At 43.8% G+C, this 17,110-nt stretch overlaps 2 protein-coding genes and 1 long non-coding RNA gene across 5 annotated transcripts in view; 2 read left to right on the top strand and 1 right to left on the bottom strand.

Annotated features, from left to right (window-relative positions):
* MEGF6 (multiple EGF like domains 6) overlaps positions 1-3,244 on the top strand; it is a 536,046-nt gene extending 532,802 nt beyond the window's left edge. For both annotated transcript variants that reach the window (XM_073656500.1, XM_073656501.1), the window contains 2 exons: positions 640-684; positions 2,189-3,244. In XM_073656500.1, the coding sequence (XP_073512601.1) occupies positions 640-684; positions 2,189-2,259 (116 nt within the window). In that variant the 3' untranslated portion in view covers positions 2,260-3,244. The remainder of the gene's footprint in view (positions 1-639; positions 685-2,188) is intronic.
* Positions 3,245-4,646: 1,402 nt separating this feature from the next.
* Positions 4,647-6,574, top strand: LOC141172370 (uncharacterized). Its single transcript, XR_012252464.1, has 2 exons — positions 4,647-5,848; positions 6,133-6,574. It is a non-coding gene; the product is annotated as an uncharacterized lncRNA (long non-coding RNA).
* Positions 6,575-10,916: 4,342 nt separating this feature from the next.
* Positions 10,917-17,110, bottom strand: part of ARHGEF16 (Rho guanine nucleotide exchange factor 16) — a 62,589-nt gene continuing 56,395 nt past the window's right edge. For both annotated transcript variants that reach the window (XM_073656499.1, XM_073656498.1), the window contains exons 13-15: positions 16,885-16,961; positions 15,520-15,621; positions 10,917-12,607 (exon numbers count right to left, since the gene is read on the bottom strand). In XM_073656499.1, coding sequence (XP_073512600.1) covers positions 12,468-12,607; positions 15,520-15,621; positions 16,885-16,961 — 319 coding nt within the window. In that variant the 3' untranslated portion in view covers positions 10,917-12,467. The remainder of the gene's footprint in view (positions 12,608-15,519; positions 15,622-16,884; positions 16,962-17,110) is intronic.

Genomic DNA, 17,110 nt, shown 5'->3' with positions numbered 1-17,110 from the left:
TAAAAACAAACAGGCAGTTAACTACCTGCCTGTTCTACCCAGCGCTGGCATTGACCGCTCCTGCCGGCAATTCAGCTGCTCCACATCAACAGAGCAGCTCTTACTCTTCTGCTCTGCTCTGTCGATGGGGCGTGACTACCAACATCTTAGTGATTGACAGCCAGCTCCTTGCAGTTTGCTAGGCAGCGGGGAGTCGGCTATCAGCATGACATTGGCGGTCACGCCCCATCGACAGAGCAGGGCGGAAGAGAAAGAGCTGCTCTATCAATGTGATGACCACTTCATGGTCTGTGACTGTTATGTGCCAGCAGAGACTGACACCAGGTAGCTAGGTAGCAACTACCTGCCTGTTAGCTTTTAGGCCCATAGTAAAATAATAAATAGTCCGGGATAACCCCTATAAGATGGAGCACTCGGCCCTCAGCATTTCCAGGATCTGTGCTTGGTGTAAAGTATTCTTGTTTTTATTTTTTATTTCCCACAAGTTAAAGTTTGTTCCAGAACTGTAATCTTCAATCTACTGTGGTGAGGATAAGGCGGAGGACAATCACACTGCAGTGTTTTGGGGATTATTTCCGCTTTATCCTTACTGTCTGCATTTTACCTCTACTAACGTGTTCCACCCGGCTGTGTCCCCAGGAGGCCCTCCCCCGCTCATGTCAGCTCCGCTACAGCTCCTCCTCCGTAAGTACAAGCTAAGTTGCACGTTTTGTTCTTGCTTTACTATCACCATCGTCATTGGGGCTCTTATGGTTGGGATAGATAATACATAGATACAGAAACTGTATACTGTACATTTCAATATAATATAAAAGTTGATACAAAGTATAAAAAGTTGACTTTCACTTGGGACTGATGTGCAAAATTAAACTTTCCCCATTGACAAAAGTGGTGAAGATTCAAGAGTAACCCTTTAATACCAAGTGTTAAGCTGACAACTTTCCAGGTTCTATGGTACCTTAAAGAGGCTTTTTTTTTCACACTTTTTTTTTTGCGTACGTCCTACAATTTCCGCTGCAGTTTTCTTCCTCTTCTGAGCCGCCCCCTAATAAAGATGCACGTTTTCCCTACAACCCACTGGGCGTGTACCGCAGAACTTTTTCTCCTCTGATGCCGGCCAATCAAAACACGGCCGCACTCACAGACGTTCTGTGGTACACGCCCAGTTGGCTGAAGTGAAAATATCCACCTACTGGGGAACATAATTTTACTACAGAGGGGAACAGAAGGAAAAGAAAAACTGTTCGAGAATCAGAGGAGGTAGTCCGCTTAAATTAAAAAAATTGAGTGAAAGGTCCTTTTTGAAGATTAACCATCATTTTAATTTTTTTATTCTATAAATTAATAGTATACATGAAAATCTATTACAAAGTTTGTCTTATTAGAGAAATCTGCTTCTTTCTCCACCAGGACTGATCATTCTTAATTCAAGGGTAAAATGTGTCTTTGAATAGAGATTTTCCCATTACTGAGAGATAATAGTTGGTGCTCATAAAGTTCAATGGAAAACTGTGCACACGTTCAGTATTTGCAGCAGGAAAACACTGGATAAAATGTGCTTTTTTCAAAATTTTTATATGCACTTCTGTTGCATATTTTTCCCGCTCATTAGCATGGGTGAAATCTGCAGCAAAAACGCTGAAAGAATTGATATGCTGCAGATCTGCAAGGAAAAAATAAGCACCGTGTGCATGAGGCTTCAGAAATCTCATCTACTTTGCTGTTGCTGTAAAATGCTGCATCTTTTCTGCAACAAATCCGCGTAGAAAAAAAACACAATGTGTGCACATAGACTAACTGTCACAACAAGAACTTGCAGTAGAATGTTTGAATCTGCCTCTAGCTCCTCCCCTCACCATAGAATTTTAAAAGCACCAACTGTCATCTCTCCCTGAAGTGGGAAAATAAGTCTTCACGGAATAAAGATTTTGCTCTTGAATTGAAAATTAAAGATCGGTCCAGGAGGAGAAAGAAGCCAATTTCTCTGATAAGATATATTACAAAGTTGCTTATTTTCGTGTGTGCTATTGATTTCTGAACTAAAAATTAAAATTACCTTTTAAGTCACGTTACATTACTGAGAAGCTGGTCATCGGACTTCAGCCCAGACCTTAAAACATTTGTAATGAAGACCTTTTCTCTGTATTGAACCAGTTGATGTTAATACGGTCTCTCTTTTGGCTTCTAGATGCGCAGCCTCGACCATCACATCGATCTTCAGTTAGATATTTAATACATTCAAGCAAACATCGGCCATAGCCTCAGTCCAGGAGTAAAATCCATGGCAGGCGCCACCATAAAACCACTATCAATATGGGACAATATTCATTTATATCCATACTGGAGAAAAACAAAGATTCTGGAGGGATAGACTCAATGGTCGTTATCAAGGCTTGAACATACAACATGGAGACCACGAAGAAGACTCACATTTCATGGTTCAGTCTTCTAACATTTCCATTTTCTATCCCTGATCCACCAATGACACTGAGGTTCTTCTATGGAGCAATGGTCAACCCCTGAGGTCTTCTGCTCGGAGCTAGGACCCTGTAGACTCAATGGCTTTGGACACACAATCCTCATTTGGGTTCAATTAGCTGCAATAATTGAATTTGAGGCTTCAGATCCTTGAAGACTTTTGGGGTTTTTTTTAGGGGTCAAGGGACATTTTTGCCTTGATCATTACTATTCCAGACTTGTTTGCCTGACACATAGTTAAGAAGTCTATTTATGTTGACTTATTTATGAGAAAGATTCTTGAAGACGTAGCCAAAGGGTTGTACGTGTCTGTTGACCATATGTCCTACAAACTGCATCAAACGACTGTCGTGTCTGAGGTTCTTGATGTCTCGCCATGTACAAATCTATCCGTGTAACCATGATACATTTTCATCAGCCATGATATCTGTTTATGGGAGCGCTGGATGAAAACCCTTATGGTCGTCCTACAGCCCTTATGGTCGTCCCACGGCCTCTTAGACAGATGTAAGGCCATTGTGGCACCCAGCTTCCCTAGGAACAGATCCATGGTTGTGTTCTGTGGCAGGAAAGGCAGCAGCTGACGTCTCAGAGTAGCAAAAATAACTATGTATGTAAGGTGTAACGTATTTTATGGGGAGTCGTTAATTTAGAAGATGAAAATGTGTAGAAAGTTATTATTTGGTGCTTTAAAATACTTGAAAAACAAAAAATTGTTGCAGAAGAACTGGCCCCTCAAAACCAGCCCAGCGTAGAAGGGGCCCGACTAATCAGTGACCGTAATGGACATTATGGCCTTTTTATTGCCAAGGTCCACTGGGTGCAGGATGTAAAAAATAGGAGGTACTGTATTATCTTTGTTTTCTAACAGCGCTTCTTGGAGGGACTCGAGTTTCTATTCACTGAAAGCCACCAGAAAAGATGAAACAATTTACAAAATGGATTGTATTCCTGTCTACAATGCATCTCTGTGCAGACAAGACACGTAAAAGGCAGCCACAGGCTCAGGTAGAAGGCTGTGTCACTAATGCATTATATGGAGCTGTAATATGGCATCCACAGGAGGCCGGGGGGGGGGGGCTGCTGTAATATGGCATCCACAGGAGGCCGGGGGGGGGCTGCTGTAATATGGCATCCACAGGAGGCCGGGGGGGGGGGCTGCTGTAATATGGCATCCACAGGAGGCCGGGGGGGGGGGCTGCTGTAATATGGCATCCACAGGAGGCCGGGGGGGGGGGCTGCTGTAATATGGCATCCACAGGAGGCCGGGGGGGGGGGCTGCTGTAATATGGCATCCACAGGAGGCCGGGGGGGGGGGCTGCTGTAATATGGCATCCACAGGAGGCCGGGGGGGGGGGCTGCTGTAATATGGCATCCACAGGAGGCCGGGGGGGGGGGGCTGCTGTAATATGGCATCCACAGGAGGCCGGGGGGGGGGGGCTGCTGTAATATGGCATCCACAGGAGGCCGGGGGGGGGGGCTGCTGTAATATGGCATCCACAGGAGGCCGGGGGGGGGGGGCTGCTGTAATATGGCATCCACAGGAGGCCGGGGGGGGGGGGCTGCTGTAATATGGCATCCACAGGAGGCCGGGGGGGGGGGGCTGCTGTAATATGGCATCCACAGGAGGCCGGGGGGGGGGGGCTGCTGTAATATGGCATCCACAGGAGGCCGGGGGGGGGGGGCTGCTGTAATATGGCATCCACAGGAGGCCGGGGGGGGGGGGCTGCTGTAATATGGCATCCACAGGAGGCCGGGGGGGGGGGGCTGCTGTAATATGGCATCCACAGGAGGCCGGGGGGGGGGGGCTGCTGTAATATGGCATCCACAGGAGGCCGGGGGGGGGGGCTGCTGTAATATGGCATCCACAGGAGGCCGGGGGGGGGGGGCTGCTGTAATATGGCATCCACAGGAGGCCGGGGGGGGGGGCTGCTGTAATATGGCATCCACAGGAGGCCGGGGGGGGGGGGCTGCTGTAATATGGCATCCACAGGAGGCCGGGGGGGGGGGCTGCTGTAATATGGCATCCACAGGAGGCCGGGGGGGGGGGGCTGCTGTAATATGGCATCCACAGGAGGCCGGGGGGGGGGGGCTGCTGTAATATGGCATCCACAGGAGGCCGGGGGGGGGGGCTGCTGTAATATGGCATCCACAGGAGGCCGGGGGGGGGGCTGCTGTAATATGGCATCCACAGGAGGCCGGGGGGGGGGCTGCTGTAATATGGCATCCACAGGAGGCCGGGGGGACTGCTGGCTGTAATATGGGCATCCATAGGAGGGCAGGGGCTGCTGTACAGGGAGAAGGTTGTATATAAATCTGCCAGGAAAAAAAAGAGAAATCACATCATGAGCTAAAGCTTATCTACAGGTAAAGATCAGACACCCAGCGCCCCCACCGATCAACTGTTATTTCTGGCAGGGTGCAGTACCTGCATGCTAAGGATTAGGGGATTCTCGGGTACTTCAGTACACTCCGTACTTCCTGCAGCGTACATGACCTGCAAACTTAATAGTGATGATGTATCCTAAAGGTAAACCTCTTTAATTTGCTCCTTACAGGGCAGAACATGGAGACTCAAGGGCCATTGCCCAGGGGAACACGGCAGAACGTTGTGCTGCTGTCAAATATGTTACCATAAGATAAAACACTGGATCTATGTTGCACAGAAGTGTCACCCATGATAAATTAAATATCTAAAAGGAAGAGACACAATCGGAATAAGCATATGCCTATTCCACCTCCAACCTACAGGGGTCACTGTTAATTATTTTAGTTACAGGGAATCTGGCAGCAGGATTTCACCCCTCAAACTATTTATATGTGCATGTAGCTCTTTCAAAGACAAGTCCAGCAATACCTTTACATGGCCAGTCCATTCCTCCTTTATGGAGAAATCAAGTGTTTGAATTGATATGCAAATGAGGCTGAAGTGCTATGGTAGATCTGAAGCCTCTGTCACTCCAGCTCTATTCACCACCCAGCGCTGCAGCTGCCTGCTTGATTGATGACTCCTTTATCTGACAGCCTCTATGCTGAGTGACTTCATTCAAGCAGGAGGCAGCGCTGGGCTGGAAATAGAGCTGGAGTGACAGAGGCTTCAGATTTACAAATCGTTCTTCAGCCTCATTTGCATATCAATTCAAACAGATTTCTCTGCAATGGAGAAACAGACTGGCCTAATCCAACATGATATAGAAACAGAGGGGCCCATTCATAAAGTCTGGCATAGTACACGCCAGTCTTTTTTAAAGGGCTTAATGGGGCAAGATGCCCTGAATTTGATAAGCGGCGTACACCACTTTGAAAAGTCACTAAGTTTTGTGACTTTTCTCTGCCAAAGTGTTTTACTGGCGTAAACACTTCCAGTGATGTCACTTACTGGGCTGCTTGCTGCAGTTTTGATCAAATCTGTTTTATTAGCAGAATTACTAGCTCTCTAGTGATAATCTACCAGGTAGTCCTCCATATTTTTGAGTTCTGTATAACCTGGCCCCACCACTGATTGGCAGTTTACCGTGTACACTGTGCATAGGCAGAAAACTGCCAATCATTTGTGTGGGTGGGGTTATACAGAACTCAGCATTCAGAAAACTGGTAGATTTACAGCAGACAAAACTGGGATTTTGCCAAAACTGCAGCAAGCAGCCCAGTAAGTGACATCACTGGAATCAGGGTCTCTGCCCCTACAACTGCTCTCAGATCGGGTAGCAAAAAAAACTGGTGATATATTCCTTTTAAGAGTTTCAACCAAATCAGGATCGTAATGAATACAAAAGTAGTACATGGTCACCGCTGAGATTCTGTAGACCCATTGTCACCGCGTCGTCGTGCTCAGATCCTTCAACCACTCTAAATGCAATTTCAGTCTATTTCTTTGATACTATATGTTGAGAGGAAGTCCTTGATGTATATTTAGTAATCCGCGTATAACCTGTGTAGGTCACCACCACCCCCGATCACCGGAGAACGGTCTGTATGTATGTACTGTATTTATCAATCCTGAGGTCATTACATAATTTATACTTTTTCACTTGTTTGGAATGAAGCGATTACTTGGAATGCAATGTGATCTTAATAACAACCATTTTATGTAATACCACGGGCCTCACGTGAGATTGTGTCCCTGTCTGCATTGTAGACTGTTGTGCTGCCATCTAGTGGTCAACGTGAAAACCAACATTTTACAGTTAGTGCATGTGAATGGAGGGTTAGAGCGGTGACACGACTTCTTCTAAAAGAGCATCAATGTGCCAGAACAAAAAAAAAGTCTTCAAGTCTGCAGCTGGAGGAATCAGACCCCCAGGGAGTAGCGGAGCAGAATTTATTTTTATTTTAAAAGGGTTTTCGAAAGATTTGAGACAGGTTTCAGCGTAGAATGCAAGTGAATAGGTCCAAAATGTACACAGGTTACAGTAACAGACAATTGGATGAGATTAGACTACATTTTTTTTCCGACCTGTATTAGCCCCTTGTGCAGATTTTTAAGGCGTCCTTCACATCTTATCCTATAGGAAAACACTAATGCATGCAGCATTTCAGAAAAAAATAACAAAGACCCGAAAAACGGCAATGCTAGTATCGAGTTTCCTATTTCTTTACTGCCTTAAGGCTGTGTTCACATGACAATTGTTTCAAACAAAAACCGATTCAAGAAATGGCAGAGGTCTTTGGTTTATATTTCCGAAGGCATTTTCTGTAAATGTTTTTTGGGGCAATTTTCTGACTTTTTGAAATCCTTTAACAATGAATAAGTCACTGGCATGTTTTTAGGCAAAAAAAAAATGTAAAAAACAAAAATTGTACAACATGCTCAAAAATACGGCCAGGCATCTTCCAGGTGTTTTTTTTTTTTTAAATCTTTTGAGCTTTCCCATGGATTGACCTTTATTGAGAAGTATGGAGCATCTTTCCAGCCTACACATATGAAGACCAAATCATTTTCACGTGGAAAGGAATAAAAAGGCTTTTAAACATTTTCCGAGCACTTTTTCAGATGTTCCACGGATGAGACACACAAAAAACAAAAAACGCATTAAAAAAAAAAGTGTGCACATAACCTAAAGCTGAAATCTGGCAGCAAAAAACCCCCCACAAATCAGCAGAACTTCAAGTTTATGACTTTTTCCCCTTTCTTCAACAGATCCACACCAAAACCTAAAGCTCTTTCTATTTTTCACTGTTTATTTTCAGTTCCGGCTTGCAAATACTTAAGCATACTACTAAGATACTGCTCAATGATAGTGGCCTTGTATGCCCTGTCCTGGAGTACAGGAGAGATTAGCGGGGCTCCTGAGAACGCAAAGGAAATCTTGAGTACAGCTTTGGGAGTGACTTTAGTATAACAATGGCCTGTACGGATTCTGTGTTATTTAGATGGGCTTATCTCACCCATATTTCTACTTGCGCTCTCCCCTTTCCCCACAGTTTAGTATAATCAGAAGGCCTTGGTGTTGCATCCAAAAAGTCAACCCTTACTGGTACAATACACCCCTCGAAATGCCGCCTTGAATTTGGAGATGTTCTCCTTATAAAAAGTTGTATCACACCGCCATCTAGTGCTTACATTTAGGTACTACAACTTTCTGCATCATTTGTAAATACCTGCATAAATGTATAAAATGTCCATCTGTTGTATCTGTATCGAGGTCAAACACACCCAGTCCAATCTGCTGTTTATCAGGATATAATCAGATTTAATATAAATGATTATTTATATCCACCTATTAAAGGTTGCATTATGTAATATCATTTGACACAGTTTAACATAGACTGGTGCTCACCTTCATATACTGAAAGTGGTGAAGACCTCACAGTAAATTCTTTCCCTAAAAATCTAATAAGACCATCTTAATTCAGCAAAATGTAGCACGCCTCATACTTGCAAATCGTTCCTAATTGCAGTAGTGTGAAAAAAAAAATGTGGAGTTCTACATTATAAAGAGTAACAAATATGTGACGAGAAGACCCCCTAATAATTAAACAAACAATACGATTTTGTGGAGTGGAAATTTCACAGAAATCAACATTAGAAAATGATACAATGCTGCCACCGTGTGTTCACTTTTAGATATAGCAGTTCAACATTGCACCTGTTCACACTTGACCAATCTTCCCATGTTAACATCAATTTATGGTAGCATAGTGTAACCATTTCTGCACTTGATATAATGGACCTCAGTTCTGTACACATGGGCTCTCTGATTTATTGAACATAAAAAGTGAAAGTCTGTATAATTACAGGCTCACCTGTGAAGATAGATTGCAAATTGGATGTCCATTATATATATTGCAAGCCAGTCAATTCGCTAGCTCACATGAATAAAACTTCCACAAAGAAACTGACAATTGTGGCTTGTATGCAATAAAAACTTAGTTATTCCATCAAAACTGACTTCTGATCTAAAAGCTTAAACTTTACCGCTCCTCCTAGGTGATGCAGGATTTTATATAAAGATGGAATAAAAAAAAAAAAAAAAAAAAGTTTTTATTTCACACAAGTCACCACTGCAAAACTTTCTTTGTAGAAATACTTAACGTGCAGCAATCAGAGCTGTGGGGTAAAGCATGGTGGATGGAAAGATCAACAGCAGGATGCTCCTAAGAGACAGGGACTCCTCATGCGAGGAACATGTGGTGTCAGTAGTTACTTTTATTTGGCAATGCCCATCACATTTCTGTTAAACCATTGCAAATCCTAATACAGACAAATGTCCATCAATGACCTAGATATATAGCAGACACCTAAATATATGTATATACATACAGTGGGTACGGAAAGTAGTCAGACCACTTTAAATTTTTCACTCGGTTTCATTGCAGCCATTTGGTAAATTCTAAAAAGTTCATTTTTTTCTCATTAATGTACACTCTGCACCCCATCTTGACTGAAAAACTGAAAAAAAAAATGTAGAAATCTTTGGAAATTTATTAAAAAAAACTGAAATTTCACATGGTCATAAGTATTCAGACCCTTTGCTCAGACAATCATATTTAAGTCACATGCTGTCCATTTCCTTGTGATCCTCCTTGAGATGGTTCTACTCCTTCATTGGAGTCCAGCTGTGTTTAATTAAACTGATAGGACTTGATTTGGAAAGGCACACGCCTGTCTATATAAGACCTCACAGTGCATGTCAGATCAAATGAGAATCATGAGCTCAAAGGAACTGCCCAAGGAGCTCAGAGACAGAATTGTGGCAAGGCACAGATCTGGCCAAGGTTACCTCTGCATTACTCAAGGTTCCGTTCCTAAGAGCACAGTGGCCTCCATAATCCTTAAATGGAAGAAGTTTGGGACCACCAGAAGTCTTCCTAGACCTGGCCGTCCAACCAAACTGAGCAATCGTGGGAGAAGAGCCTTGGTGAGAGAGGTAAAGAAGAACCCCAAGATCACTGTGGCTGAGCTCCAGAGATGCAGTAGGGTGATGGGAGAAAGTTCCACAAAGTCAACTATCACTGCAGCCCTGCACCAGTCAGGCCTTTATGGCAGAGTGGCCCGACGGAAGCCTCTCCTCAGTGCAAGACATATGAAAGCCCGCATAGAGTTTGCTCAAAAACACATGAAGGACTCCCAGACTATGAGAAATAAGATTCTCTGGTCTGCTGAGATGAAGATAGAACTTTTTGGTGATAATTCTAACCGGTCTATGTGGAGAAAACCAGGCACTGCTCATCACCTGCCCAATACAATCCCAACAGTGAAACATGCTGGTGGCAGCATCATGCTATGGGGGTGTTTTTCAGCTGCAGGGACAGGATGGCTGGTTGCAATTGAAGGAAACATAAATGCGGCCAAGTACAGAGATATCCTGAATGAAAACCTCTTCCAGAGTGCTCTGGACCTCAGACTTGGTCGAAGGTTCACCTTCCAACAAGACAATGACCCTAAGCACACAGCTAAAATAACAAAAGGAGTGGCTTCAGAACAACTATGTGACCATTCTTGACTGGCCCAGCCAGAACCCTGACCTAAACCCAATTGAGCATCTCTGGAAAGACCTGAAAATGGCTGTCCACCAACGTTCACCGTCCAACCTGACGGAACTGGAGAGAATCTGCAAGGAAGAATGGCAGAGGATCCCCAAATCCAGGTGTGAAAAACTTGTTGCATCATTCCCAAGAAGACTCATGGCTGTACTAGCTCAAAAGGGTGCGTCTACTCAATACTGAGCAAAGGGTCTGAATACTTATGACCATGTGATATTTCAAATTTGCAAAAATTTCTACATTTCTGTTTTTTTTTTCAGTCAAGATGGGGTGCAGAGTGTACTTTAATGAGAAAAAAAATGCAGCCATTTGGTAAATTCTACAATGAAACAGTGAAAAATTTAAAGGGGTCTGAATACTTTTCTGAATACAAGCAGTGATGGATATGGATACCAAATACATGCAGCTCCACTGCTATAAAGGTTATTAACGCCATATTAAGACAAGCTTCATTTATCGTTTTTGATACATCTATCATTTTTATTTAAAGTATTTTACATACATGGGTTGAATTGTACATAAACAAAAAGGAGAAGGAAGAGTTTCAATTAATGAAATCAGGGACCTTAGACAAACTCCATCACCGGCTCAAAGCAAACCATTTTAATAATGCAGCATAGTGTCATGATCCACCACTAGAGGGAGCTTGCTGCATTCATTCATACAATAGTATGCTGTAAGCTCTTTAGCTCCCTCTAGTGGAGGCGGCAGGCGGACAAATTTATAAAATTAACTAAACCTTTCTAATGTTTTTTCATATTTCAACAAGCAGAGCCCAATCCTGAGACCCCCAACAATCACTCAATAGACCCTTGAACAGTGGGCCTGGAGTACAGATTCAAAGGAAGGTATAGGTTACAAAGCCTATGATTTCTATTGAATTTGTACCCCAATCCGGTCCCGCTTCATGGATGGGGTGGGGATGAGGTTATAAGCAATTGGTGGTGTTTTTAGCAGCCAGAACTCTCCTGATCTGCTTGTAACTATAAGGGAAATAAAATCTGGGGGAAAAAGTATTAGAAAGTTGTATTTATTCTGCAGAGAGTAAATGTTAGAATAACTAAATCTAACATAAAAGGTGGACGTTATTTCATTGCTACAAAGCAGGCCAAACGTAAAAAAAAAACAAAAAAACCCTGCCTTTACACATTAGAGTCATGTGTGTCTATAGGGCCTGGTAGACCCTCACCAAGGAGCTGCTATAGAGATAATGAGAGGAGGGGGAGGGGGAGGAAGGGATATTTAACCATAGGCTAAGTGATAGCCAGAGCTGTAAATCCCTAGTCACCCAGAGACTATTAGAGTTTGATGCTTGGCTTCGTCACGTAAGGTGGGAGATAGGGAGCCTGACATGATGCCCACCCCCAGAAGTATGCCACTAACATGGGGGGCTACAATCCATCACCATTGCTCATGGAGTATAGGAGGTGATGTGAGACGGAGCAGACAATTGCTATGTAAGAACAATGCCACAATCTGTATTTACTCAACATTGATTCTATCAAACGTGGAAATATTTACAAATGTTATATTCCCTGGGGAGAATATCTACAGAGGCAGAGAATTAGAGCCCATAACTGGCAACGGATCCGTACAAGGTGTACAGACTTTGGCAACAAGACAAAATACATTTTCATACATTTCTATGTTAAAAAAAAAAAAAAACATTAAAAAGTACAAAAAAAAAAACCTTTGGAAAATGCAAAAATATAATTTGAAAAAACAAAATACTTTAAGAATGTGGATGATATCAGATAAAAGGGATTCTAGAAGTTGCTAAAAAAGGTTTGTATACAAACCTAGAGAGAGGATGAGTGGAGGCGAAGCACCGTGTCCAGTCCTGGGGAGTAAAGTTGTAGAATTCTTCATGTATAAATTAAATGTGAAAACTTTTGGCCGAGTTCCGTGAGCAGGAATACTATTCCTCCAGAGATTGTGGCACAGTACCTCCTGGAGTCCTCGTCCTGCTTTGTGGAGTGTCGGTGGTGATCTTCGCCCTTCATCTACACGTCTGTTTCAATCCTAAGTCTCTCCATCCGTTTCACATTACGTTCCACCGCCACCTGGTTAGTGATTTCCTTGGCACAACTCTGAGGAAACCATCCCCTCTCCCCATCTCGTAATCTTTCCCCCTGATACCAACCTGAAAAAAAAAAAATTACATCAATTGGTTGTCAGATCTCCATCTTCAAAGTGATTTCCAAACTCAGCACACGTGTGTCAGATTTGGAGAATACATAATGTACAGGGGCGTAATGATCGCAATCGCAGAGGTCACGACGGAGCCTGTGCGGGTGGGGGGCCCTCCGACGCCAGTACAAACTTCAACTGGATGTGCGTCCTAAGACACACATTCAGCTGCAATGCTCACTGCTGGCCAATCAGAGGCCAGCAGCTGACGTCGGCATGCACATGACTGGGGGAGCATGGCAGTGATGTCCTGTGCTCCTGTTGATTGCACCCTGAAGTCAGCTGCCAGCTTCAAAAGAGGACGCTGCGCGGCAGGGGAGCGGGTGGAGGGGAGTAGAATTGTTTATTTTTTCTCTGCATTAAAAGAACAGGGTGACATATGGCAGGATGGGGAATATATATACCAGGATGGGGAACATATATACCAGGATGGGGGATATACACTGCTCAAAAAAATAAAGGGAACACTCAAATAACACATCCTAGATCTGAATGAATGAAATATTCTCATTGAATACTTTGTTCTGTACAAAGTTGAATGTGCTGACAACAAAATCACACAAAAATCATCAATGGAAATCAAATTTATTAACCAATGGAGGCCTGGATTTGGAGTCACCCCCAAAATTAAAGTGGAAAAACACACTACAGGCGGATCCAACTTTGATGTAATGTCCTTAAAACAAGTCAAAATGAGGCTCAGTATTGTGTGTGGCCTCCACGTGCCTGTATGACCTCCCTACAACGCCTGGACATGCTCCTGATGAGGTTGGGGATGGTCTCCTGTGGGATCTCCTCCCAGACCTGGACTAAAGCATCCGCCAACTCCTGAGCAGTCTGTGGTGCAACGTGACGTTGGTGGATGGAGCGAGACATGATGTCCCAGATGTGCTCAATCGGATTCAGGTCTGGGGAACAGGCGGGCCAGTCCATAGCTTCAATGCCTTCATCTTGCAGGAACTGCTGACACACTCCAGCCACATGAGGTCTGGCATTGTCCTGCATTAGGAGGAACCCAGAGCCAACCGCACCAGCATATGGTCTCACAAGGGGTCTGAGGATCTCATCTTGGTACCTAATGGCAGTCAGGCTACCTCTGGCGAGCACATGGAGGGCTGTGCGGCCCTCCAAAGAAATGCCACCCCACACCATTACTGACCCACTGCCTAACCGGTCATGCTGAAGGATGTTGCAGGCAGCAGATCGCTCTCCACGGCGTCTCCAGACTCTGTCACGTCTGTCACATGTGCTCAGTGTAAACCTGCTTTCATCTGTGAAGAGCACAGGGTGCCAGTGGCGACTTTGCCAATCCTGGTGTTCTGTGGAAAATGCCAAGCGTCCTGCACAGTGCTGGGCTGTGAGCACAACCCCCATCTGTGGACGTCGGGCCCTCATACTACCCTCATGGAGTCGGTTTCTAACAGTTTGTGCAGACACATGCACATTTGTGGCCTGCTGGAGGTCATTTTGCAGGGCTCTGGCAGTGCTCCTCCTTGCACAAAGGAGGAGGTAACAGTCCTGCTGCTGGGTTGTTGCCCTCCTATGGCTCCCTTCACATCTCCTGGTATCTGCTCCATGCTTTGGGCACTACGCTGACAGATACAGCTACCCTTCTTGCCACAGCTCGCACTGATGTGCCATCCTGGATGAACTGCACTACCTGAGCAACTTCTGTGGGTTGTACTGTAGACACCCCTCATGCTACTGTACCTCTAGGGGTGAGAGCAATGGCAAAATGAAAAAGTGACCAAAACAACAGCCAAAAAGGATGAGAACAGAGAAATGGTCTGTGGTCACCACCTGCAGAACCTCTCCTTTATAGGGGGTATCTTGCTAATTGCCGATCATTCCTACCAGTTGTCTGTTCCATTTGCACAACAGCATGAGAAATTGATTCACAATCAGTGTTGCTTCATAACTGGACAGGTAGATTTCACAGAAGTGTTACTGACTTGGAGTTACATTGTGTTGTTTAAGTGTTCCCTTTATTTTTTTGAGCAGTGTATATACAAAGATGGAGCCCAAGATAGGGGACATATATACCTGGATGGGGAACATATAAACCAGGATAAAGGACATATATACCAGGATGGGGAATATATATACCAAGATGGCGCCCAATATGGGGGACATATATACCAGGATGGGGAACATATATAGCAGGAAAGAGCCAAAAATGGGGGACATTACTACACAACGGGGGAGGGGGTGCAACTCATATGTCCTTATAGGATTTAGAACTCTACAGGGGCCCATATGGGGGGGTCCAGGTCCAAATTTTGCACTGGGGCCCATCGGACTCTCGTCAGACTCCAGTTATGCCACTGATAATGTATATTGTAAAGTGTGTTCTTAAAAGGGATCTGTCACCAGTTTTTTTTTTTTTTTTTTACACTTAATCTGAGGGCAGCATAAAATAGAGACAAAGATCCTGATGCCAGCGATGTGTCACTTACTGGGATGTTGCTGTAGTTTTGATAAAATCATAGTTTTAACCAGCAGGAGATTATCACTAGAGGACCAGTAATCCTGCTTCCATGTAGTCCTCCATAGTCATGAGCTCTGTATTACCCCACCCTCACCACTGATTGGCAGCTTTCTGCCATGGCCAAATGGTTTACCAGGAGTTTCCAAGAGGGTACATGTCCCCATGTTCAAAGTGAGAACAAGTGAGGGGGGAACCAAACATCTATGCAGCCTTGGCCAGGGGCACCAAAATGGAAGCTTTGTAAAGTGAATGAAGGCCCAGTTATTAGTCTAAAAACAAGAAGACTTTTCTTCACCCCATCACTAGTGCTGGAACCACCAAGGGTTACACTGTGCAGCAGATCAGTGCTGCCAAAGAAGCCATATTACATATATTACCATCTGCCTCCTGAAGGACCAAAACCACATCAGCTTGCTGGAGCGAGACTTCATCGGCTTGTTTAGCCATATACGCCTTTGTGATTTCAACTTGACGCAACCCTAAAAGAGAAGAATAGACTTTGTGAAGTGACCATTTAAAAAAGAAAAAACTTAAAATTTGGGCTCGTTGGAGAAGAACCTTTATATTGGAAAGGTGGCTCAACCCAAATCCTCATTCACATGTCCGATTTTCCTGTATGAGTGCCGTCTGTGGTTTTCACGGATAGTAATTGTACCAGTTATAGTCTAAGGGGCCATTCACATGTCCATGATTTTTTCACGGACTCAGTGGTCTGTGGAAAATTGACAGAGACATGTCCTATTCTGATCAGAGTGTCAGATTAAAATGAAAGTCTATGGGTCCGATCTTCACGGAGTGTCACATAGGAGAAACCTTTTTTTTTTTTCTCTCCACGTATGAGAAAAACTGATGACATTTGGAGCAAAGTCCGATCAAAATAATCGACGTTTTTCTCGTATGTGGGAAAAGCCGACGTCTGAATGAGCCCTAATCCTGGTTTAGATAAAATATAAACTATTTTTTTTTCTCTACTCTGCAAAAAATAAAACTTAGTAAGGAAACTATGGGTAAGCTGCTGTTGATGGATCTGTTTTTTTTCTCCATCTTTAGTACATGAAGTTGTACCGATTGGGTCATTAACGCCTCATGTTTGGCTGCACATAAATACCCATTTTAATTAATTATTACAGTGCACATGTTACACGACCTAAGTGTTGCCATGTTATTAAGCCATAGAATTCACTAGGCAGTAATCACCCTGATTGCTGATGCTTTTTGGTTTGAGATAAATGGGATTTTCGGGTCATTAGGTTCCGAATAACCTTATATTTTTAACTCTGTTTATACTTAAGTGTGAACACATTCGTAATAAATCTCAGAGCCTCTGTATAAAGGTAATTTAAGAAAACTAAGAATGCAGCACAGATTGAATTACTCAATGGCAGATGGTTACTTATTAAACTGAGTGATTGTGGGAACAGAGAAAATAAAGGAGCTAAGTACAACAGAGCTATACGTAGCGAGAAATAGCAAAAAGATTATTGATCTAAGAACTTAAACCTCAATTGTTACAAAGCTCCACATCCCCAAAGATAAATGATGCCTTTCTGGATACCTGTAGATGCCACTAGGGGGAGCTGAACGCATTTGGAGTCATACAGCTCTCATTGAACACAATTATGAATTTGTCTTCAGTGAGCGCCCCCAGGTGGTGTCTGCTGGTAGGCAGAATCTGGAAGGGGATTTAGAACTCTGTATTAGAAAAAAAAGAAGCTTTTGTTGCTAAAGTATCGTACCCTTACCTGCTGTCTTGGATCTGCTGTATCGCTTACTTTCTTCCTTTACCTCGAGGGCTGTGATCCATCTTGCTCGGTCACTTCTGCAAAACGAATACATACAAGATTAACAGAAAAACTGACAATCCTAGATTGTTCACAAGGCAGGGAGTGGACCTGGAATGTATATAAGATTGGAAGTTTACAGGACTCTCGTACTAGTATGAGCCAAATCCTCGACAAAGGTCGTTTT

The sequence above is a fragment of the Phyllobates terribilis genome, unplaced genomic scaffold (assembly GCF_046119375.1).
Source record: "Phyllobates terribilis strain yellow unplaced genomic scaffold, ASM4611937v1 Scaffold_12__6_contigs__length_324123572, whole genome shotgun sequence".
In the NCBI taxonomy this organism is placed as follows: Eukaryota; Metazoa; Chordata; class Amphibia; order Anura; family Dendrobatidae; genus Phyllobates; species Phyllobates terribilis.
This window is presented reverse-complemented; position numbering and strand designations above follow the sequence as displayed.